The sequence below is a fragment of the Salvelinus namaycush genome, chromosome 18 (assembly GCF_016432855.1).
Source record: "Salvelinus namaycush isolate Seneca chromosome 18, SaNama_1.0, whole genome shotgun sequence".
Classification (NCBI taxonomy): Eukaryota; Metazoa; Chordata; class Actinopteri; order Salmoniformes; family Salmonidae; genus Salvelinus; species Salvelinus namaycush.
In genome coordinates, this window is record NC_052324.1 from 26845957 (window position 1) to 26870642 (window position 24686).

The window sequence follows — 24686 nt, forward strand, 5'->3', positions numbered from 1 at the left end:
CAGCCTCAGAGGGGTGCCCAAACTTTTTCATACGACTGTATACTGCCTGGATAAATACCAAAGCATTTTGCTTTAGATGAAAGCTGAGTATTGACTAGAATCATTGAAGATTTATTTGCACCCATGTAGATTTGCACCTAACTAAGTTAGGCTAACTGATATTTGCTGGTGTCTTAAAAAAAAACTCCTGTGTTTAATAGTTTTTCTCCAGATACTTTTGTACAGTGAGATCTGCACCGAAAATAAAACTTAGGGCTCGATTCAATCGCTACCGTTGTAGCACGGTTGACATTTAAGGGTAATTTCCAATTGAGCCGACATGCAGACCGAATGCAGTCTCCACTAACGTAGGAACATTGCCTTTAAATGTAAATCACTCTACAACTCAGATCTTCAGCGCTAAGGACTCAATCGAGCTCTAAGAATATCCTCAATTTAACTGTTTGTTTTTAAAACCAAGCTTTGCTCAGGGAAAACGTCAATGGCCTTTATCTAGTATGCACAGGGATGTGTTGGGTGGCAAGGTTTAATTAGATCAAATAATGATCAACACCATCCAAAATGGTAGTCATGAAGTTTTAGATATATGGATAAAGAGCCTCTGTAACTATTATTATTGTAATTGGGGAAAATCACTGCATTTCTCTGTTGAATAATGTCAGTAAAAAAACTCCTCAGGACATCCTCAAATGAAATGGATATATCACACTAGTATTCTCATATCTTTATTGTAAGCAAAATGAATGCAAGCTTTCAAAGTGCATGTACAGTAAATTATTTGGTCCAAATACCTAACGTTTTCAAGGTATAGCTAGAACACCGTAATTCAATTTAGGAACGAAACCATAGAAAGTACCCAACTGATACCTGATTGATTTGTAATTTTTGGGGTAAAAAAATCCAGATCACCAAACGTGAAGCACAGAGTACAGAAACAACAGTAAAATCAGGAACAAGACCAGATGTTACTTTAAGTCCAAAAATAACACGAGAACAACATGAACAGATGCTTTACAACAGAATAATGTCAACTGACATATTTTCATAACATATAAATATATATTTATATTCATATGCACACGTACAATACACTGCCTGGATAAATTCCAAAGCATTCAGCTTTAGAGCAAAGCTGAGTCTTCACTAGATTGACTGAACCATTATTTCCATCCCATAGTATACAGTATTTGAAACCATGTAGAATTGCACCTAACTCTCATATTTGCTGGTGTCAAAAAAACATCAGTGTTAAATAGTTTTACCCCAGATACATTTATGTAGTGAATTCTGCGCTGAAGAGAAAGTGCAAGTATCCTAAATGTTGCTCTTTTTAAAAAAAAGTCAAGCTTTGCTCAGGGAAAACTTCAAATACCTTGATCTTACAAGTACTCAGAGATACATTGGGTGGCAACAGAAGTTTAATAGATCCAATTATCCAAAATGGGCCTAAATCACATTGATGTTCCTTTTGAGGTCACAGAACTCTAGTTAAAGTAGAGCATCACGTCATCATTCAGTCTGAGGTCACAGAACTCTGGTTAAAGTAGAGCATCACGTCTGAGTTAGTCTGATTCAGTCTGAGTTAAAGGACACAGGTTTGTTTCAAGTTCAATACATCTTTCCTTACTGCTTTTCAGATACATAACATATACATAAACATATACATAAACATACACATAAACATATACAGACAGCATTACTTAACACATCTCAAAAACAGCCATTGTTTCTTGTTCTCATATTATTTCCTGGACTTCAGTAAAACATTTAACCTACTTTACATTCTGATGAAAACTAATTACAACAGTCTGTTTCCTCTACTTAATAGTAAAAGGATAACAGCCCCACCAAGGTCAAGGAAAATTAGCAAATATGTCAAGTAGGTCCCACATTAAGAAATCACCAAAACATATGTTAAATTACGTTGAATTAGTCCATGAAATATATGAAGTGTCCTCTGAGAAGAATAATGATATATTACAACTGGCTCCTCACAACACAAACACTCCATGAAAATATCCAGTTCAAATCACATGCCAACATACTATTCAATAACATAAACCTTTCCCTTTATTAATGATGTGTTGCCGGTGTTCTTTAAATGTTCTCCAACTTCCAAAAGATACGTACGGTAAGCCAACTGTCTTTAAAGCATCTTGTAAATCATACAATCCATTTAAGTTCAAACTAAACAATGATCTGAAAGTTCAACTTCTTTGTCTCACAGTGATAGTAGTGCAGTAGTGTATGCTTGTTATTGTACATCTTGCACGTGACCTTAATTATTACATGAGAGAGTTATTATTAAGTTATTTTCACGGTTTTCAATAACTTCAATGATCTTGAGGATAACCTTCACTGTTAACTACATTATTACATAGTGTACAAAATGTGATCTTCTTGAAAGAATCCAATTCATTATGATTTGTAGAAGCACAAAATAAAACATTCAGTAGAAAGTGCTCTATTTATCATGACGAGACAAAAATATAGTGTCCACTGTCCAAATGAAGAGGCTTGAGATTAAGGAGGCACCTTCAGTATCAACAAGTAGAGGCATTCTCTTAAAACAGGACATGTAGTGTAGCGTTCCTCTGTGACTCAAGTCATCTAATAAAGTGATTTCAAATAAAGGGCCAACGATTCAGGACTCATGTCAAAACTTGGCGCTTTTTCCAAAGGTCATTTACTTCCCTCTATAAACCATTATTGCCAAATCAATCACAGATCACACATCTGTCCCATATACATTTCAATATCTAAAATACATCTTTCTTCTTGCCACAGAAAAATATAGGTATTGTATATACTGTATATGTATGACACAACACTGGTTTGGCTGGTTCCATGACAGCATGCTCTCAAGGCAGGTCAATTCTTTTTTTAAAGGGGGGACATCATCTCTGGTTGAATAGGAACACTGGGGATGTGTCCCAAATGGCACCCTACATCCTATATAGTGCACTACTTTGTACCAGGACCCATAGCACCCTATTCCCTTCAGTACATAATGCACTACTTTTGAACAGAGCCTTATGGGGTCAAAAGTAGTGCACTATATAGGGAATAGGGTGTCATTAAGGATACAACCTTGTACTTTGGCAGGGACAGAACACATTTGACCAATGATGAACCACTAATTCACTGCGTCAAACAACTGATGAAAGATTAAACTCAGTAAGGTGGTCATATCAGAAGCAATGATATGTTATTTTCTGACATCATCAGCATTGAATGAAGCCAACCTACTAGCGAAGGCAACATGAATACCAAATCAAGCCTTGTGATTTTAGTCCTTACTAGACAGACCACATTGGTTTTCAGTGTTCCCATATATCAATACATTCTCAAAAATAAATACATATAGACATTCCTATAACAACATATCTCCATTAAAATACAAGCTTTCTCACTGTAGCAGTATGTTTCCCATGATGACAGGGGCCTTGTCTTATGGACACTTCAGGCTTTAACTATGGCCGATGACTCTGTGACAGCGTTGAGAGGCTCACTTCATTTCTCTGTCATTCTCTTCTCTGTCCCACTGCATCTCATTCTCTGAGTCCCATGCCTCAGTCTCTGTCACTGTTAGGTGTTTGAGGATAAAAATAACACGTATCTTACTTTCCCCTGGGTAGTTGGAGACGGTTGTCTTCCAATCCAAAAATGAACAGGTACATTCTCTTCCTCTGTCTGACTAGTTCATGTTATTTCCTCATCCCATATTTGTCTATAGACATGCCCCCTATGAATTTCCTCCTTACACTTTGTCTGTCCAATCACGCCCCCTCTCTGAGGTTTCTCCTCCCACTTTGTCTGTCCAGGCTCTCTGAGCTTCCACAGTTCAACAGAGTGTATCTGTGTTAAAGGAGAGCTGCACCTGCCATGTAGAAACAACAAGTGGTTAGGAAGCCATAAAATACAGTAAAATGCAGTCCAGGGTCGTAACATATTGTACGAATTGGACTCATAACATATTATACAAATAAATAAAATAAAAAAATTATAAATAAAGTTGTTTTTTGCAGGACGTAACATATTATAAGAAACGGATGATGTTGTACACAATTGGATGACAAAAATCAGGGAACCATTTTGTCTCATGAACACCACTTTTAAAACTACTGGCTGAAATTATACAAAAGTTCTGCAACATCACTTTAAGTTAAGTACTTACTTCATACTTATTAAGTTGATAAGTGTGATATGCAAAGTGTGTCTATGTAGACAACATTCCATCCCACTTTCTCTGTCTAACGCTGCGTTCATATCATTTCGTAAATTCGACTAGGAAAAATCTATTTGAACGGCCCTTCAACTGGTAATATCATGTACATTTTAGTAGACACGCTTATCCAGAGCGACTTACAGCAGTGAGTGCATATATTTTAATATTTGTTCATACTGTTCCCCCGTGGGAATCAAACCCACAACCCTGGCGTTGCAAGTGCCATGCTCTACCAACTGAGCCACACGGGACTAATTCCTAGCGGGAAACTCTTCATTCATCCCTGAGCTCCAACTTCTCCCAAATGCTTAACCTTGATGTCACACCAATTAGTGTTTCTCAATTAGTTTGAAGCACCTGAATATATTCAACTCATATTTACGACTTCACAACTGGTAATTACCACCTTCCCACTTGGTTATGAATGCAGCGTCACATCCCTATAAATATTTTCTCTCCTCTTACCCTTTCCTCTAATCTCTTTCCTGTCCCTCTCTCTCCTCCCCTCTCACCCTCTGCCCACATCCTCTCCTCCCTCCTCCCCTCTCACCATCTCCGCCCACATTTTGTTCCCCCTATTTTCCTCTCCTAGTCTCCCCCTCTCCCTTTCCTCCTCTTTCTCTCCTCTATTCCTCTCTCCTAGTCTCCCCCTCTCCCTTTCCTCCTCTTTCTCTCCTCTATCCTCCTCTCCTAGTCTCACCCTCACCCTTTCCTCCTCTTTCTCTCCTCTATTCCTCTCTCCTCCTCTCCCCTCTCACCCTCTCCCCTTCCTTCCTCCCTCTCCTTCCTCACCCTCTCCCCTTCCTTCCTCCCTTTCCTTCCTCACCCTCTCCTCCTCGAAGCTGATGAGGCCCTCATCGTCATCACTCTCTAGTTCCTCCGGTTCTTCGCTGACCAGGGCGTCGAGCTCCGTGTTGGCCAGCCGGGGCCTGAGCAGGGTTAGCAGGCGTTGCAGTGGCGACTGGCCTCCACCAGGGGGGGAACTCTCCTGCTGCTCCAGGTTGTCGCTCTGCTTCTTCGCAAAGTTCACAAATACCTGGATGGAGAGGGAGAGAACACAGAGAAATGAACGGACAGACAAGGGGATATAATTGAGATTTTTTAGCATCAATGTTTGAGCTGCAAGGCCTTCCTCAAGACAAATAACAAAAATGAAAGGGAGCAATGATCAATGTGTGTGCGTACACAGATTTAAAATCGAATTCTCTATTTTGCATATACATTTACAATCTAATGATCTGTACTGTGTCCGTGTGGAAATGGCTCAAACACAGCGTGACAGTAACTCACGTTGTCCAATGTGGTCTGGCTGACAGAGTAGTCATCTATCCCCAGCACCTCCACCACCTGCTCCATCTTACTGAACACCTGGGCCAGGGACATCCTCTCTGACTTCAGCTGGAACTGGACCTTAGTGTGGTGGCTCTCCTGGGAACAGATTCAATTCAATGTCTTTTCTTCCTACCACTGATTCTGCTTCTAGCGGCTATTTTAAAGAAGAGTGTGCTTGTAACAATTGTGATAACTGTGATAACTGTAATAACTGTGATAACTGTAATAACTGTGATAACTGTGATAACTGTAATAACTGTGATAACTGTAATAACTGTGATAACTGTAATAACTGTGATGACTGTGATGACTGTGATAACTGTAATAACTGTGATAACTGTGATAACTGTGATAACTGCAATAACTGTAATAACTGTGATAACTGTGATAACTGTAATAACTGTGATGACTGTGACACCTGTGATGACTGTGATAACTGTGATAATTGTAATAACTGTGATAACTGTGATAACTGTAATAACTGTGATAACTGTAATAACTGTAATAACTGTGATAACTGTGATAACTGCAATAACTGTAATAACTGTGATAACTGTGATAACTGTAATAACTGTGATGACTGTGACACCTGTGATGACTGTGATAACTGTGATAATTGTGATAACTGTGATAACTGTGATAACTGTGATAACTGTGATAACTGTGATAACTGTAATAACTGTTATATGTGGTAGTTTTTTTCAACTAAACTCAGTTGAATGAGCTGACTGTAAGTCTGGATAAGAGCATCTGCTAAATGACTAAAATAGACATTTTATGTGCACCTTTAGTACAGCCTCAGGGAAATTCCTGTTGAAGAATCTCACCACCTCCTTCACACTGGAGCTGGTCTTGGTCCGAACTGTGATCATGTAACCATCACCAAACCTGTGGAAGGAAGGGACACAACCAGGGTGAGTTGACAAGTCACCCTGGGTCAATGACTCTTACCTTGATTCTTTGTATACTATCTCCTTGGCTCCTTTATCCAATAGGTTATGAGAAGGAGATGAGGAGAAAGGATATGAGGAAGTATGAATTGAGAAGGAGTCACAGAATACATATAATTGACTTGCCTAGTTAAATAGATGTTACATAATTCTCTCTCTATATATATATATATATATTTTTTTTATAACAGGATGTGTAACAATCTGGAAAAAACGACAAGTTGAAAGGGTGGAGGAAGTTAAAAAAAAGTCATTCAGAGGTGATTGCAGACTATATTGGCATGCCATATGTCTCTAACTTCTGGTTGGCCTAGCAACAGAGAAAGGCCAGAGCATGCCCATTAGCTGTGTGTGTGTGTGTGTGTGTGTGTGTGCGTATGTGTGTGTGTGTGCGTGCGTATGTGTGTGTGTGTGTGTGCGTGCGTATGTGTGTGTGTGTGTGCGTGCGTATGTGTGTGAACTTCTGACCTGTTCTTGAGGTGCTGGATGCTACCCAGGCATTTGAACCTGCCGTTGACCATGATGCCCAGTCTGGTGCACAGAGCCTCACACTCCTCCATACTGCAGACACAGAGACATTCCCATTTCACAGTTCCCGTTTCAGACATTTAGCAGACACTCTAATCCAGAGGGATTTACAGTCACCTCTATCAGCAGCATCAGAACCAGGTAGAAACAAACTAGTGCAGGTGTGAATGCAAGGCTGGGAATACACAATTATTACCCAGACACCTCAATAATAAAGGTATTAGTATGCATATTAGCAACACATAGTATGCAGTACATGTCTGATGAGAATGAGTGTCCCACCTGTGTGATGTCAGCACCACAGAGCGTCCCGTCTTGAGGATGTCGAGGATGAGGTTCCAGAGGAATCTGCGGGCCTTAGGATCCATCCCTGTAGTGGGTTCATCCTGGAGGATAATCACACAGAACGGCATCTGAGTTATTTACATCCTGTCCCACAAAGAATAGGACACAATCAGAGCTGATTGTCTCCTGTCTTATCCAGACCAGAATAATTGGATAAACTATCTACAGTATGTAATAATAATAATTAGGTGGGTGCTTATATTTGTCCTATTTCACACATAAAAGTATGTATTATACGCATGTGTGAAATGGAAATATGTTCTTTCCATATCCCAATTCTCCCTGAGACACCCTCTGAGAGTGGGGTCACAGCCAGGGTCAGCTATTATCAACGGTGACCATGGAGCAATTAGGGTTAAGTGCCTTGCTCAAGGGCACATCAACAGATGTTTCACTTTGTCGCCTCGGGGATTTGAACTAGCGACCTTCACTGTTACTGGTCCAACTGCTAGGCTACCTGCCACTTCTATGTGTAGAGTGGAAGATCACAACATAGTGATACATCTTTTAATGAGTGGCGATGAGGTAGAGTCTAACCAGGAATACGAGAGAGGGGTATCCGATGAGGGCGATGGCAGTGGACAGCTTGCGCTTGTTTCCCCCACTGTAGGTGCCAGCGGGCTTGTCTGCATACTTGGACAGCTCCAGTTTCTCCAGGGCCCATGAGACCACCTGGGAAAGGACAAAAGGAAATAAATAGAGGAACTTTTCAACAACAATGATTCAGTAAAATCACACTGTAAAATGCGTAATGTGGAGTGTGTGAGTGCATGCGTTCATTCTTGTGTGTGTGTGTGTGCGTGTGCGTGTGCGTGTGCGTGTGCGTGTGTGTGTGTGTGCGTAGTAGCCATACCCTTTCCTCGTCCTTCCAGGGGATGCCCCGGAGGCGTGTGTACAGCTCCAGGTGCTCTCTGGCTGTCAGGTCTTCAAACAGGGCGTCAAACTGAGGACAGTAGCCAATGCTCTGCTGCACCCTCAACAGCTCCTTCAGGATACTGACAACACAACACATGGACAGAGGGAGCCTCGTGAATCTCTCAACAACAACAACATCAACAGTACCTGGACCCGTATTCATAAAGCATCTAAGAGTAGGAGCGCTGATCAAGGATCAGGTCCTCTCTGTCCATGTAGTCTTTTCACTATGGATTAAAAGGCTAAACTGATCTCAGATCAGCACTCTTACTCTGAGATACTTTTTGAATAGCGGCTCTGATACTACAAACTTCAGCTAACTTTAGCCACCACAAGCTAACAATCAATGAAAGTGATGGGTGCATGTGAGCATGTTTTTTTTAAATGGCCAAATCACCTTTAAAGACCCATCTGGTGTACATCCCAAATGGCACCATGTTACCTATTAAGTGCACTACTTTTGATCAGGGCCCATCAAAAGTAGTGCACTATAAAGGGAATAGGGTGCGATTTGGGATGCAACCCCGGTGCATCTGTAAAGTACCTGCTCCCCCCTATGAAGGCCTCTCCTCCCGTGGTGCTCTCGTCTCCAGTCAGCATCTTGAAGGTGGTGGTCTTCCCTGCTCCGTTCACACCCAGGAGGCCGAAACACTCCCCAGGACGCACGCCCAAACATAGCCGGTCCACAGCCAAGATACGCCCCATCTTCCTCGATTTGTACACCTGACAGACACAGGACATTGAATTCATTGATAACATTAACACCTTGTGAGACTCTGTTGACCTTGAATAGAGTGTGCTGTGTCTCAAATGGCACCCTGTTGCCTATATAGTGAACCACTTTTGACCGGGCCCTATGGTGCACTAGATAGGGAATAGGATACCATTTGGAGTTAAATAAAGGGGATCTCTGTGTCTGTCTGACCTTGGTGAGGTTGTCAATCTTCAGCATGTCGTTGTCAGCTTCTCCTCTCAGTACTCTCCTTCTCTCACAGGCCACATCCTCATCATCGTCCTCTATGGGCTGGCTGCTGACTGGTACTCTCCTGTTATAAAACACACACACACACACACACAGGGACAGCATGGAACTAGAACACTGCAGTGGATCTTTTTGGTGTAATATACGCACGCACGCACGCACGCACGCACGCACGCACGCACGCACGCACGCACGCACGCACGCACGCACGCACGCACGCACGCACGCACGCACGCACGCACGCACGCACGCACGCACGCACGCACGCACGCACGCACGCACGCACGCACGCACGCACGCACGCACGCACGCACGCACGCACACACACACACACACACACACACACACACACACACACACACACACACACACACACACACACACACACACACACACACACACACACACACACACACACAGGGACAGCATGGAACTAGAACACTGCAGTGGATCTTTTTAGTGTAATACACACACACACACTAATGCATCCACACTGCACATATAGCACACACACACACACACACACACTCACGAGGGTTTTCTGAGGAAGTTGTACTGGCACAGGATGGTTATGAAGAATCCTACAAAGCCCTCGATTGTCATGGCAACCAGCCCTCGAGTCACAATATCCCACTCAAATGGAGACTTGATCTTGTCAAACTGACCTGAGAGAGACATAATAAAGAGAGATTTTTTTTTTTTTCTCAATTACTTTTATTTATAAAGCCCTTTTTACATCAGCAGTTGTCCCAAACTGCTTAACACAAAGTCTCAAAGTGCTATAGATTGAACATTATTAGCCCAGATATCAAATGTACTGCAGGTACTTGGAATAGCATTTAGAATGTAACCGCACCTATTTTAGCATAGTACTCATTGATGTATTCGTTGTAGGCCATTTCCATCAGGCCGTGACCCAGGTTGTAGTTTGGGAAGATAAGGAAACAGGACTTTAGGTAGCTGTTCACCAGTTTCAGATCCTGCAGAGACCAAAGCAGTGTGAGGTAGTCATGTTAAATATACTAGATCTAATCATAACAATACTGCTGGAACTGCTGTAGGGTTGCAGATATCTGTTCCCTTTCCTAAAATCCCTAGGTTTTCCAAAAATCCTGGTTGGAGGATTCCATATTTCCTGCTTAGTGATTCCTTGGAAACCTGGGAATTTTGGAAAAGTTACAGGAACTCTGCAACCTTAGCTCTAACTGTTGTTATACCGTCAATAGAGTAAGAAACACACCTTGTCATGCTCAAAGAGCTGCAGCAGGAAGGTGGCTACAGTGGCAGTGATTCCTATGAAGAGGTTGATGACTATGAGGAACACATAGGCCGTGCTGGGCACCTCGAACCAGAAGGAGGCAGGGTACATGACAGGAGTTATAGACCACCTGGAGGGAGGGAGGGAGGGAGGGGGAGAGGGAGAGGGAGAGGGAGAGGGAGAGGGAGAGAGAGAGAGAGAGAGAGAGAGAGAGAGAGAGAGAGAGAGAGAGAGAGAGAGAGAGAGAGAGAGGGAGGGAGGGAAAAGGGAAAAGAGAGAGAAAGAGAGAGGGAGGAGTGGGTGGGAAAGAGAGGGAGGAAAGAGAGGGAGGAGAGAGAGGGGGGAAGAGAGGGAGGGGGGAGAGAGAGAGGGAGAGAGAGAGATACAGAGTGATATAACAGGTCATATTCATTAAGTATGCATTACAGTTTCTTGATATCGTCAAGGACAGTTATGCATAATGCATTACTGTTCTTAAAATATGTCATCAAGGGCACAATGTCTATGCTTTCCCCCCTCAGGTTCTGTCATAAATGATGATGGAAATGAAGATCTGGCTCCGGCAACCACAGGGGGCCTCTTGTGGCATTACACACTAGTGAATGTGACGACTCGGTTTCCTCTTGACAAGCTTTACCAAGTAAAGCAAGAAAGTGTGTGTCCCAAATAACACTATATTCCCTACATAGTGCACTACTTTAGACCAGAGCCCTGTGTCAAAAGTAGTGCACTATATAGGGGAAAGGATGCCATTTGGGATGAACTGAGTGGGTAGAGAAAATACGTGCCGTGTGGAAAGTAAAGTAAACTCACCCGTAGAGGAGGAAGAGAGAGAGGACCGCGGGGAAGTTGGTTGGGGATGTGTACGCAGGAAGGTCAAAGACAAACAGGATAAGGACACAGCACGTGGCTGGCACCAGGTAGTTCAGCTAGGAGACAGAGAGAGACAGGAGCGTTTCAGTTAGATTGGCTGGCACCAGGTAGTTCAGCTAGGAGACAGAGAGACAGGAGAGTTTCAGTTAGATTGGCTGGCACCAGGTAGTTCAGCTAGGAGACAGAGAGAGACAGGAGAGTTTCAGTTAGATTGTCTGGCACCAGGTAGTTCAGCTAGGAGACAGAGAGAGACAGGAGCGTTTCAGTTAGATTGTCTGGCACCAGGTAGTTCAGCTAGGAGACAGAGAGAGACAGGAGAGTTTCAGTTAGATTGGCTGGCACCAGGTAGTTCAGCTAGGAGACAGAGAGAGACAGGAGAGTTTCAGTTAGATTGGCTGGCACCAGGTAGTTCAGCTAGGAGACAGAGAGAGACAGGAGCGTTTCAGTTAGATTGGCTGGCACCAGGTAGTTCAGCTAGGAGACAGAGAGAGACAGGAGAGTTTCAGTTAGATTGTCTGGCACCAGGTAGTTTAGCTAGGAGACAGAGAGAGACAGGAGAGTTTCAGTTAGATTGGCTGGCACCAGGTAGTTCAGCTAGGAGACAGAGAGAGACAGGAGCGTTTCAGTTAGATTGGCTGGCACCAGGTAGTTCAGCTAGGAGACAGAGAGAGACAGGAGAGTTTCAGTTAGATTGGCTGGCACCAGGTAGTTCAGCTAGGAGACAGAGAGAGACAGGAGAGTTTCAGTTAGATTGGCTGGCACCAGGTAGTTCAGCTAGGAGACAGAGAGAGACAGGAGAGTTTCAGTTAGATTGTCTGGCACCAGGTAGTTCAGCTAGGAGACAGAGAGAGACAGGAGCGTTTCAGTTAGATTGGCTGGCACCAGGTAGCTCAGCTAGGAGACAGAGAGAGACAGGAGCATTTCAGTTAGATTGGCTGGCACCAGGTAGCTCAGCTAGGAGACAGAGATAGACAGGAGAGTTTCAGTTAGATTGTCTGGCACCAGGTAGTTCAGCTAGGAGACAGAGAGAGACAGGAGAGTTTCAGTTAGATTGGCTGGCACCAGGTAGTTCAGCTAGGAGACAGAGAGAGACAGGAGAGTTTCAGTTAGATTGGCTGGCACCAGGTAGTTCAGCTAGGAGACAGAGAGAGACAGGAGCGTTTCAGTTAGATTGGCTGGCACCAGGTAGCTCAGCTAGGAGACAGAGAGAGACAGGAGAGTTTCAGTTAGATTGTCTGGCACCAGGTAGTTCAGCTAGGAGACAGAGAGAGACAGGAGAGTTTCAGTTAGATTGGCTGGCACCAGGTAGTTCAGCTAGGAGACAGAGAGAGACAGGAGAGTTTCAGTTAGATTGGCTGGCACCAGGTAGTTCAGCTAGGAGACAGAGAGAGACAGGAGAGTTTCAGTTAGATTGGCTGGCACCAGGTAGTTCAGCTAGGAGACAGAGAGAGACAGGAGAGTTTCAGTTAGATTGGCTGGCACCAGGTAGTTCAGCTAGGAGACAGAGAGAGACAGGAGAGTTTCAGTTAGATTGGCTGGCACCAGGTAGCTCAGCTAGGAGACAGAGAGAGACAGGAGCGTTTCAGTTAGATTGGCTGGCACCAGGTAGTTCAGCTAGGAGACAGAGAGAGACAGGAGAGTTTCAGTTAGATTTGCTGGCACCAGGTAGTTCAGCTAGGAGACAGAGAGAGACAGGAGAGTTTCAGTTAGATTGTCTGGCACCAGGTAGTTCAGCTAGGAGACAGAGAGAGACAGGAGAGTTTCAGTTAGATTGGCTGGCACCAGGTAGCTCAGCTAGGAGACAGAGAGAGACAGGAGCGTTTCAGTTAGATTGGCTGGCACCAGGTAGTTCAGCTAGGAGACAGAGAGAGACAGGAGAGTTTCAGTTAGATTGGCTGGCACCAGGTAGTTCAGCTAGGAGACAGAGAGAGACAGGAGAGTTTCAGTTAGATTGGCTGGCACCAGGTAGTTCAGCTAGGAGACAGAGAGAGACAGGAGAGTTTCAGTTAGATTGGCTGGCACCAGGTAGTTCAGCTAGGAGACAGAGAGAGACAGGAGAGTTTCAGTTAGATTGGCTGGCACCAGGTACCTCAGCTAGGAGACAGAGAGAGACAGGAGCGTTTCAGTTAGATTGGCTGGCACCAGGTAGTTCAGCTAGGAGACAGAGAGAGACAGGAGAGTTTCAGTTAGATTGACTGGCACCAGGTAGTTCAGCTAGGAGACAGAGAGAGACAGGAGAGTTTCAGTTAGATTGTCTGGCACCAGGTAGTTCAGCTAGGAGACAGAGAGAGACAGGAGCGTTTCAGTTAGATTGTCTGGCACCAGGTAGTTCAGCTAGGAGACAGAGAGAGACAGGAGAGTTTCAGTTAGATTGGCTGGCACCAGGTAGTTCAGCTAGGAGACAGAGAGAGACAGGAGAGTTTCAGTTAGATTGTCTGGCACCAGGTAGTTCAGCTAGGAGACAGAGAGAGACAGGAGAGTTTCAGTTAGATTGGCTGGCACCAGGTAGTTCAGCTAGGAGACAGAGAGAGACAGGAGAGTTTCAGTTAGATTGGCTGGCACCAGGTAGTTCAGCTAGAAGACAGAGAGAGACAGGAGAGTTTCAGTTAGATTATCTGGCACCAGGTAGTTCAGCTAGGAGACAGAGAGAGACAGGAGAGTTTCAGTTAGATTGGCTGGCACCAGGTAGTTCAGCTAGGAGACAGAGAGAGACAGGAGCGTTTCAGTTAGATTGGCTGGCACCAGGTAGTTCAGCTAGGAGACAGAGAGAGACAGGAGCGTTTCAGTTAGATTGGCTGGCACCAGGTAGTTCAGCTAGGAGACAGAGAGAGACAGGAGCGTTTCAGTTAGATTGGCTGGCACCAGGTAGTTCAGCTAGGAGACAGAGAGAGACAGGAGAGTTTCAGTTAGATTGGCTGGCACCAGGTAGTTCAGCTAGGAGACAGAGAGAGACAGGAGAGTTTCAGTTAGATTGGCTGGCACCAGGTAGTTCAGCTAGGAGACAGAGAGAGACAGGAGCGTTTCAGTTAGATTGTCTGGCACCAGGTAGTTCAGCTAGGAGACAGAGAGAGACAGGAGAGTTTCAGTTAGATTGACTGGCACCAGGTAGTTCAGCTAGGAGACAGAGAGAGACAGGAGAGTTTCAGTTAGATTGTCTGGCACCAGGTAGTTCAGCTAGGAGACAGAGAGAGACAGGAGCGTTTCAGTTAGATTGTCTGGCACCAGGTAGTTCAGCTAGGAGACAGAGAGAGACAGGAGAGTTTCAGTTAGATTGTCTGGCACCAGGTAGTTCAGCTAGGAGACAGAGAGAGACAGGAGAGTTTCAGTTAGATTGGCTGGCACCAGGTAGTTCAGCTAGGAGACAGAGAGAGACAGGAGAGTTTCAGTTAGATTGGCTGGCACCAGGTAGTTCAGCTAGGAGACAGAGAGAGACAGGAGAGTTTCAGTTAGATTGTCTGGCACCAGGTAGTTCAGCTAGGAGACAGAGAGAGACAGGAGAGTTTCAGTTAGATTGGCTGGCACCAGGTAGTTCAGCTAGGAGACAGAGAGAGAGAGACAGGAGCGTTTCAGTTAGATTGGCTGGCACCAGGTAGTTCAGCTAGGAGACAGAGAGAGACAGGAGAGTTTCAGTTAGATTGTCTGGCACCAGGTAGTTCAGCTAGGAGACAGAGAGAGACAGGAGAGTTTCAGTTAGATTGTCTGGCACCAGGTAGTTCAGCTAGGAGACAGGAGAGTTTCAGTTAGATTGTCTGGCACCAGGTAGTTCAGCTAGGAGACAGAGAGAGACAGGAGACTTTCAGTTAGATTGGCTGGCACCAGGTAGTTCAGCTAGGAGACAGAGAGAGACAGGAGAGTTTCAGTTAGATTGTCTGGCACCAGGTAGTTCAGCTAGGAGACAGAGAGAGACAGGAGAGTTTCAGTTAGATTGGCTGGCACCAGGTAGTTCAGCTAGGAGACAGAGAGAGACAGGAGAGTTTCAGTTAGATTGGCTGGCACCAGGTAGTTCAGCTAGGAGACAGAGAGAGACAGGAGAGTTTCAGTTAGATTGGCTGGCACCAGGTAGTTCAGCTAGGAGACAGGAAAGTTTCAGTTAGATTGGCTGGCACCAGGTAGTTCAGCTAGGAGACAGAGAGAGACAGGAGAGTTTCAGTTAGATTGGCTGGCACCAGGTAGTTCAGCTAGGAGACAGAGAGAGACAGGAGAGTTTCAGTTAGATTGGCTGGCACCAGGTAGTTCAGCTAGGAGACAGAGAGAGACAGGAGAGTTTCAGTTAGATTGGCTGGCACCAGGTACCTCAGCTAGGAGACAGAGAGAGACAGGAGCGTTTCAGTTAGATTGGCTGGCACCAGGTAGTTCAGCTAGGAGACAGAGAGAGACAGGAGAGTTTCAGTTAGATTGACTGGCACCAGGTAGTTCAGCTAGGAGACAGAGAGAGACAGGAGAGTTTCAGTTAGATTGTCTGGCACCAGGTAGTTCAGCTAGGAGACAGAGAGAGACAGGAGCGTTTCAGTTAGATTGTCTGGCACCAGGTAGTTCAGCTAGGAGACAGAGAGAGACAGGAGAGTTTCAGTTAGATTGACTGGCACCAGGTAGTTCAGCTAGGAGACAGAGAGAGACAGGAGAGTTTCAGTTAGATTGTCTGGCACCAGGTAGTTCAGCTAGGAGACAGAGAGAGACAGGAGCGTTTCAGTTAGATTGTCTGGCACCAGGTAGTTCAGCTAGGAGACAGAGAGAGACAGGAGAGTTTCAGTTAGATTGTCTGGCACCAGGTAGTTCAGCTAGGAGACAGAGAGAGACAGGAGAGTTTCAGTTAGATTGGCTGGCACCAGGTAGTTCAGCTAGGAGACAGAGAGAGACAGGAGAGTTTCAGTTAGATTGGCTGGCACCAGGTAGTTCAGCTAGGAGACAGAGAGAGACAGGAGAGTTTCAGTTAGATTGTCTGGCACCAGGTAGTTCAGCTAGGAGACAGAGAGAGACAGGAGAGTTTCAGTTAGATTGGCTGGCACCAGGTAGTTCAGCTAGGAGACAGAGAGAGAGAGACAGGAGCGTTTCAGTTAGATTGGCTGGCACCAGGTAGTTCAGCTAGGAGACAGAGAGAGACAGGAGAGTTTCAGTTAGATTGTCTGGCACCAGGTAGTTCAGCTAGGAGACAGAGAGAGACAGGAGAGTTTCAGTTAGATTGTCTGGCACCAGGTAGTTCAGCTAGGAGACAGGAGAGTTTCAGTTAGATTGTCTGGCACCAGGTAGTTCAGCTAGGAGACAGAGAGAGACAGGAGACTTTCAGTTAGATTGGCTGGCACCAGGTAGTTCAGCTAGGAGACAGAGAGAGACAGGAGAGTTTCAGTTAGATTGTCTGGCACCAGGTAGTTCAGCTAGGAGACAGAGAGAGACAGGAGAGTTTCAGTTAGATTGGCTGGCACCAGGTAGTTCAGCTAGGAGACAGAGAGAGACAGGAGAGTTTCAGTTAGATTGGCTGGCACCAGGTAGTTCAGCTAGGAGACAGAGAGAGACAGGAGAGTTTCAGTTAGATTGGCTGGCACCAGGTAGTTCAGCTAGGAGACAGGAAAGTTTCAGTTAGATTGGCTGGCACCAGGTAGTTCAGCTAGGAGACAGAGAGAGACAGGAGAGTTTCAGTTAGATTGGCTGGCACCAGGTAGTTCAGCTAGGAGACAGAGAGAGACAGGAGAGTTTCAGTTAGATTGGCTGGCACCAGGTAGTTCAGCTAGGAGACAGAGAGAGACAGGAGAGTTTCAGTTAGATTGGCTGGCACCAGGTACCTCAGCTAGGAGACAGAGAGAGACAGGAGCGTTTCAGTTAGATTGGCTGGCACCAGGTAGTTCAGCTAGGAGACAGAGAGAGACAGGAGAGTTTCAGTTAGATTGACTGGCACCAGGTAGTTCAGCTAGGAGACAGAGAGAGACAGGAGAGTTTCAGTTAGATTGTCTGGCACCAGGTAGTTCAGCTAGGAGACAGAGAGAGACAGGAGCGTTTCAGTTAGATTGTCTGGCACCAGGTAGTTCAGCTAGGAGACAGAGAGAGACAGGAGAGTTTCAGTTAGATTGGCTGGCACCAGGTAGTTCAGCTAGGAGACAGAGAGAGACAGGAGAGTTTCAGTTAGATTGTCTGGCACCAGGTAGTTCAGCTAGGAGACAGAGAGAGACAGGAGAGTTTCAGTTAGATTGGCTGGCACCAGGTAGTTCAGCTAGGAGACAGAGAGAGACAGGAGAGTTTCAGTTAGATTATCTGGCACCAGGTAGTTCAGCTAGGAGACAGAGAGAGACAGGAGAGTTTCAGTTAGATTGGCTGGCACCAGGTAGTTCAGCTAGGAGACAGAGAGAGACAGGAGAGTTTCAGTTAGATTGACTGGCACCAGGTAGTTCAGCTAGGAGACAGAGAGAGACAGGAGAGTTTCAGTTAGATTGTCTGGCACCAGGTAGTTCAGCTAGGAGACAGAGAGAGACAGGAGCGTTTCAGTTAGATTGTCTGGCACCAGGTAGTTCAGCTAGGAGACAGAGAGAGACAGGAGAGTTTCAGTTAGATTGTCTGGCACCAGGTAGTTCAGCTAGGAGACAGAGAGAGACAGGAGAGTTTCAGTTAGATTGGCTGGCACCAGGTAGTTCAGCTAGGAGACAGAGAGAGACAGGAGAGTTTCAGTTAGATTGGCTGGCACCAGGTAGTTCAGCTAGGAGACAGAGAGAGACAGGAGAGTTTCAGTTAGATTGTCTGGCACCAGGTAGTTCAGCTAGGAGACAGAGAGAGACAGGAGAGTTTCAGTTAGATTGGCTGGCACCAGGTAGTTCAGCTAGGAGACAGAGAGAGACAGGAGCGTTTCAGTTAGATTGGCTGGCACCAGGTAGTTCAGCTAGGAGACAGAGAGAGACAGGAGAGTTTCAGTTAGATTGTCTGGCACCAGGTAGTTCAGCTAGGAGACAGAGAGAGACAGGAGAGTTTCAGTTAGATTGTCTGGCACCAGGTAGTTCAGCTAGGAGACAGGAGAGTTTCAGTTAGATTGTCTGGCACCAGGTAGTTCAGCTAGGAGACAGAGAGAGACAGGAGACTTTCAGTTAGATTGGCTGGCACCAGGTAGTTCAGCTAGGAGACAGAGAGAGACAGGAGAGTTTCAGTTAGATTGTCTGGCACCAGGTAGTTCAGCTAGGAGACAGAGAGAGACAGGAGAGTTTCAGTTAGATTGGCTGGCACCAGGTAGTTCAGCTAGGAGACAGAGAGAGACAGGAGAGTTTCAGTTAGATTGGCTGGCACCAGGTAGTTCAGCTAGGAGACAGAGAGAGACAGGAGAGTTTCAGTTAGATTGGCTGGCACCAGGTAGTTCAGCTAGGAGACAGGAGAGTTTCAGTTAGATTGGCTGGCACCAGGTAGTTCAGCTAGGAGACAGAGAGAGACAGGAGCGTTTCAGTTAGATTGGCTGGCACCAGGTAGTTCAGCTAGGAGACAGAGAGAGACAGGAGAGTTTCAGTTAGATTGTCTGGCACCAGGTAGTTCAGCTAGGAGACAGAGAGAGACAGGAGAGTTTCAGTTAGATTGTCTGGCACCAGGTAGTTCAGCTAGGAGACAGAGAGAGACAGGAGCGTTTCAGTTAGATTGTCTGGCACCAGGTAGTTCAGCTAGGAGACAGAGAGAGACAGGAGCGTTTCAGTTAGATTGGCTGGCACCAGGTAGCTCAGCTAGGAGACAGAGAGAGACAGGAGAGTTTCAGTTAGATTGTCTGGCACCAGGTAGTTCAGCTAGGAGACCGAGAGAGACAGGAGCGTTTCAGTTAGATTGGCTGGCACCAGGTAGTTCAGCTAGGAGACAGAGAGAGACAGGAGAGTTTCAGTTAGATTGTCTGGCACCAGGTAGTTCAGCTAGGAGACAGAGAGAGACAGGAGTGTTTCAGTTAGATTGTCTGGCACCAGGTAGTTCAGCTAGGAGACAGAGAGAGACAGGAGAGTTTCAGTTAGATTGGCTGGCACCAGGTAGTTCAGCTAGGAGACAGAGAGAGACAGGAGAGTTTCAGTTAGATTGGCTGGCACCAGGTAGTTCAGCTAGGAGACAGAGAGAGACAGGAGCGTTTCAGTTAGATTGGCTGGCACCAGGTAGTTCAGCTAGGAGACAGAGAGAGACAGGAGAGTTTCAGTTAGATTGTCTGGCACCAGGTAGTTCAGCTAGGAGACAGAGAGAGACAGGAGAGTTTCAGTTAGATTGTCTGGCACCAGGTAGTTCAGCTAGGAGACAGAGAGAGACAGGAGCGTTTCAGTTAGATTGTCTGGCACCAGGTAGTTCAGCTAGGAGACAGAGAGAGACAGGAGCGTTTCAGTTAGATTGGCTGGCACCAGGTAGCTCAGCTAGGAGACAGAGAGAGACAGGAGAGTTTCAGTTAGATTGTCTGGCACCAGGTAGTTCAGCTAGGAGACAGAGAGAGACAGGAGCGTTTCAGTTAGATTGGCTGGCACCAGGTAGTTCAGCTAGGAGACAGAGAGAGACAGGAGAGTTTCAGTTAGATTGTCTGGCACCAGGTAGTTCAGCTAGGAGACAGAGAGAGACAGGAGTGTTTCAGTTAGATTGTCTGGCACCAGGTAGTTCAGCTAGGAGACAGAGAGAGACAGGAGAGTTTCAGTTAGATTGTCTGGCACCAGGTAGTTCAGCTAGGAGACAGAGAGAGACAGGAGCGTTTCAGTTAGATTGTCTGGCACCAGGTAGTTCAGCTAGGAGACAGAGAGAGACAGGAGAGTTTCAGTTAGATTGGCTGGCACCAGGTAGTTCAGCTAGGAGACAGAGAGAGACAGGAGAGTTTCAGTTAGATTGTCTGGCACCAGGTAGTTCAGCTAGGAGACAGAGAGAGACAGGAGAGTTTCAGTTAGATTGGCTGGCACCAGGTAGTTCAGCTAGGAGACAGAGAGAGACAGGAGAGTTTCAGTTAGATTATCTGGCACCAGGTAGTTCAGCTAGGAGACAGAGAGAGACAGGAGAGTTTCAGTTAGATTGGCTGGCACCAGGTAGTTCAGCTAGGAGACAGAGAGAGACAGGAGCGTTTCAGTTAGATTGGCTGGCACCAGGTAGTTCAGCTAGGAGACAGAGAGAGACAGGAGCTTTTCAGTTAGATTGGCTGGCACCAGGTAGTTCAGCTAGGAGACAGAGAGAGACAGGAGAGTTTCAGTTAGATTGGCTGGCACCAGGTAGCTCAGCTAGGAGACAGAGAGAGACAGGAGCGTTTCAGTTAGATTGGCTGGCACCAGGTAGTTCAGCTAGGAGACAGAGAGAGACAGGAGAGTTTCAGTTAGATTGGCTGGCACCAGGTAGTTCAGCTAGGAGACAGAGAGAGACAGGAGCGTTTCAGTTAGATTGTCTGGCACCAGGTAGTTCAGCTAGGAGACAGAGAGAGACAGGAGAGTTTCAGTTAGATTGACTGGCACCAGGTAGTTCAGCTAGGAGACAGAGAGAGACAGGAGAGTTTCAGTTAGATTGTCTGGCACCAGGTAGTTCAGCTAGGAGACAGAGAGAGACAGGAGCGTTTCAGTTAGATTGTCTGGCACCAGGTAGTTCAGCTAGGAGACAGAGAGAGACAGGAGAGTTTCAGTTAGATTGTCTGGCACCAGGTAGTTCAGCTAGGAGACAGAGAGAGACAGGAGAGTTTCAGTTAGATTGGCTGGCACCAGGTAGTTCAGCTAGGAGACAGAGAGAGACAGGAGAGTTTCAGTTAGATTGGCTGGCACCAGGTAGTTCAGCTAGGAGACAGAGAGAGACAGGAGAGTTTCAGTTAGATTGTCTGGCACCAGGTAGTTCAGCTAGGAGACAGAGAGAGACAGGAGAGTTTCAGTTAGATTGGCTGGCACCAGGTAGTTCAGCTAGGAGACAGAGAGAGACAGGAGCGTTTCAGTTAGATTGGCTGGCACCAGGTAGTTCAGCTAGGAGACAGAGAGAGACAGGAGAGTTTCAGTTAGATTGTCTGGCACCAGGTAGTTCAGCTAGGAGACAGAGAGAGACAGGAGAGTTTCAGTTAGATTGTCTGGCACCAGGTAGTTCAGCTAGGAGACAGGAGCGTTTCAGTTAGATTGTCTGGCACCAGGTAGTTCAGCTAGGAGACAGAGAGAGACAGGAGAGTTTCAGTTAGATTGTCTGGCACCAGGTAGTTCAGCTAGGAGACAGAGAGAGACAGGAGAGTTTCAGTTAGATTGGCTGGCACCAGGTAGTTCAGCTAGGAGACAGAGAGAGACAGGAGAGTTTCAGTTAGATTGGCTGGCACCAGGTAGTTCAGCTAGGAGACAGAGAGAGACAGGAGAGTTTCAGTTAGATTGTCTGGCACCAGGTAGTTCAGCTAGGAGACAGAGAGAGACAGGAGAGTTTCAGTTAGATTGGCTGGCACCAGGTAGTTCAGCTAGGAGACAGAGAGAGACAGGAGCGTTTCAGTTAGATTGGCTGGCACCAGGTAGTTCAGCTAGGAGACAGAGAGAGACAGGAGAGTTTCAGTTAGATTGTCTGGCACCAGGTAGTTCAGCTAGGAGACAGAGAGAGACAGGAGAGTTTCAGTTAGATTGTCTGGCACCAGGTAGTTCAGCTAGGAGACAGGAGAGTTTCAGTTAGATTGTCTGGCACCAGGTAGTTCAGCTAGGAGACAGAGAGAGACAGGAGACTTTCAGTTAGATTGGCTGGCACCAGGTAGTTCAGCTAGGAGACAGAGAGAGACAGGAGAGTTTCAGTTAGATTGTCTGGCACCAGGTAGTTCAGCTAGGAGACAGAGAGAGACAGGAGAGTTTCAGTTAGATTGGCTGGCACCAGGTAGTTCAGCTAGGAGACAGAGAGAGACAGGAGAGTTTCAGTTAGATTGGATGGCACCAGGTAGTTCAGCTAGGAGACAGGAGAGTTTCAGTTAGATTGGCTGGCACCAGGTAGTTCAGCTAGGAGACAGAGAGAGACAGGAGCGTTTCAGTTAGATTGGCTGGCACCAGGTAGTTCAGCTAGGAGACAGAGAGAGACAGGAGAGTTTCAGTTAGATTGTCTGGCACCAGGTAGTTCAGCTAGGAGACAGAGAGAGACAGGAGAGTTTCAGTTAGATTGTCTGGCACCAGGTAGTTCAGCTAGGAGACAGAGAGAGACAGGAGCGTTTCAGTTAGATTGTCTGGGACCAGGTAGTTCAGCTAGGAGACAGAGAGAGACAGGAGCGTTTCAGTTAGATTGGCTGGCACCAGGTAGCTCAGCTAGGAGACAGAGAGAGACAGGAGAGTTTCAGTTAGATTGTCTGGCACCAGGTAGTTCAGCTAGGAGACAGAGAGAGACAGGAGCGTTTCAGTTAGATTGGCTGGCACCAGGTAGTTCAGCTAGGAGACAGAGAGAGACAGGAGAGTTTCAGTTAGATTGTCTGGCACCAGGTAGTTCAGCTAGGAGACAGAGAGAGACAGGAGTGTTTCAGTTAGATTGTCTGGCACCAGGTAGTTCAGCTAGGAGACAGAGAGAGACAGGAGAGTTTCAGTTAGATTGGCTGGCACCAGGTAGTTCAGCTAGGAGACAGAGAGAGACAGGAGCGTTTCAGTTAGATTGGCTGGCACCAGGTAGTTCAGCTAGGAGACAGAGAGAGACAGGAGAGTTTCAGTTAGATTGTCTGGCACCAGGTAGTTCAGCTAGGAGACAGAGAGAGACAGGAGAGTTTCAGTTAGATTGTCTGGCACCAGGTAGTTCAGCTAGGAGACAGAGAGAGACAGGAGCGTTTCAGTTAGATTGTCTGGCACCAGGTAGTTCAGCTAGGAGACAGAGAGAGACAGGAGCGTTTCAGTTAGATTGTCTGGCACCAGGTAGCTCAGCTAGGAGACAGAGAGAGACAGGAGAGTTTCAGTTAGATTGTCTGGCACCAGGTAGTTCAGCTAGGAGACAGAGAGAGACAGGAGCGTTTCAGTTAGATTGGCTGGCACCAGGTAGTTCAGCTAGGAGACAGAGAGAGACAGGAGAGTTTCAGTTAGATTGTCTGGCACCAGGTAGTTCAGCTAGGAGACAGAGAGAGACAGGAGTGTTTCAGTTAGATTGTCTGGCACCAGGTAGTTCAGCTAGGAGACAGAGATAGACAGGAGAGTTTCAGTTAGATTGGCTGGCACCAGGTAGTTCAGCTAGGAGACAGAGAGAGACAGGAGAGTTTCAGTTAGATTGGCTGGCACCAGGTAGTTCAGCTAGGAGACAGAGAGAGACAGGAGAGTTTCAGTTAGATTGGCTGGCACCAGGTAGTTCAGCTAGGAGACAGAGAGAGACAGGAGCGTTTCAGTTAGATTGTCTGGCACCAGGTAGTTCAGCTAGGAGACAGAGAGAGACAGGAGAGTTTCAGTTAGATTGGCTGGCACCAGGTAGTTCAGCTAGGAGACAGAGAGAGACAGGAGAGTTTCAGTTAGATTGGCTGGCACCAGGTAGTTCAGCTAGGAGACAGAGAGAGACAGGAGCGTTTCAGTTAGATTGGCTGGCACCAGGTAGTTCAGCTAGGAGACAGAGAGAGACAGGAGAGTTTCAGTTAGATTGGCTGGCACCAGGTAGTTCAGCTAGGAGACAGAGAGAGACAGGAGAGTTTCAGTTAGATTGTCTGGCACCAGGTAGTTCAGCTAGGAGACAGGAGAGTTTCAGTTAGATTGTCTGGCACCAGGTAGTTCAGCTAGGAGACAGAGAGAGACAGGAGACTTTCAGTTAGATTGTCTGGCACCAGGTAGTTCAGCTAGGAGACAGAGAGAGACAGGAGAGTTTCAGTTAGATTGTCTGGCACCAGGTAGTTCAGCTAGGAGACAGAGAGAGACAGGAGAGTTTCAGTTAGATTGGCTGGCACCAGGTAGTTCAGCTAGGAGACAGGAGAGTTTCAGTTAGATTGGCTGGCACCAGGTAGTTCAGCTAGGAGACAGAGAGAGACAGGAGCGTTTCAGTTAGATTGTCTGGCACCAGGTAGTTCAGCTAGGAGACAGAGAGAGACAGGAGAGTTTCAGTTAGATTGTCTGGCACCAGGTAGTTCAGCTAGGAGACAGAGAGAGACAGGAGAGTTTCAGTTAGATTGTCTGGCACCAGGTAGTTCAGCTAGGAGACAGAGAGAGACAGGAGCGTTTCAGTTAGATTGTCTGGGACCAGGTAGTTCAGCTAGGAGACAGAGAGAGACAGGAGCGTTTCAGTTAGATTGGCTGGCACCAGGTAGCTCAGCTAGGAGACAGAGAGAGACAGGAGAGTTTCAGTTAGATTGTCTGGCACCAGGTAGTTCAGCTAGGAGACAGAGAGAGACAGGAGCGTTTCAGTTAGATTGGCTGGCACCAGGTAGTTCAGCTA

General features: G+C 46.3%; 1 protein-coding gene across 3 annotated transcripts in view; it reads right to left on the minus strand.

The window, feature by feature from the left end:
* Positions 1 to 709: 709 nt before the first annotated feature.
* Positions 710 to 24686, minus strand: part of LOC120063278 (ATP-binding cassette sub-family A member 2-like) — a 165949-nt gene continuing 141972 nt past the window's right edge. For all 3 annotated transcript variants that reach the window (XM_039013558.1, XM_039013557.1, XM_039013556.1), the window contains 14 exons: positions 11352 to 11467; positions 10521 to 10668; positions 10137 to 10260; positions 9813 to 9945; positions 9224 to 9344; positions 8843 to 9021; positions 8237 to 8378; positions 7921 to 8055; positions 7321 to 7424; positions 6979 to 7071; positions 6346 to 6448; positions 5519 to 5656; positions 5055 to 5264; positions 710 to 3880 (listed from right to left, as the gene is read on the minus strand). In XM_039013558.1, the coding sequence (XP_038869486.1) occupies positions 3845 to 3880; positions 5055 to 5264; positions 5519 to 5656; positions 6346 to 6448; positions 6979 to 7071; positions 7321 to 7424; positions 7921 to 8055; positions 8237 to 8378; positions 8843 to 9021; positions 9224 to 9344; positions 9813 to 9945; positions 10137 to 10260; positions 10521 to 10668; positions 11352 to 11467 (1782 nt within the window). In that variant the 3' untranslated portion in view covers positions 710 to 3844. The remainder of the gene's footprint in view (positions 3881 to 5054; positions 5265 to 5518; positions 5657 to 6345; positions 6449 to 6978; positions 7072 to 7320; positions 7425 to 7920; positions 8056 to 8236; positions 8379 to 8842; positions 9022 to 9223; positions 9345 to 9812; positions 9946 to 10136; positions 10261 to 10520; positions 10669 to 11351; positions 11468 to 24686) is intronic.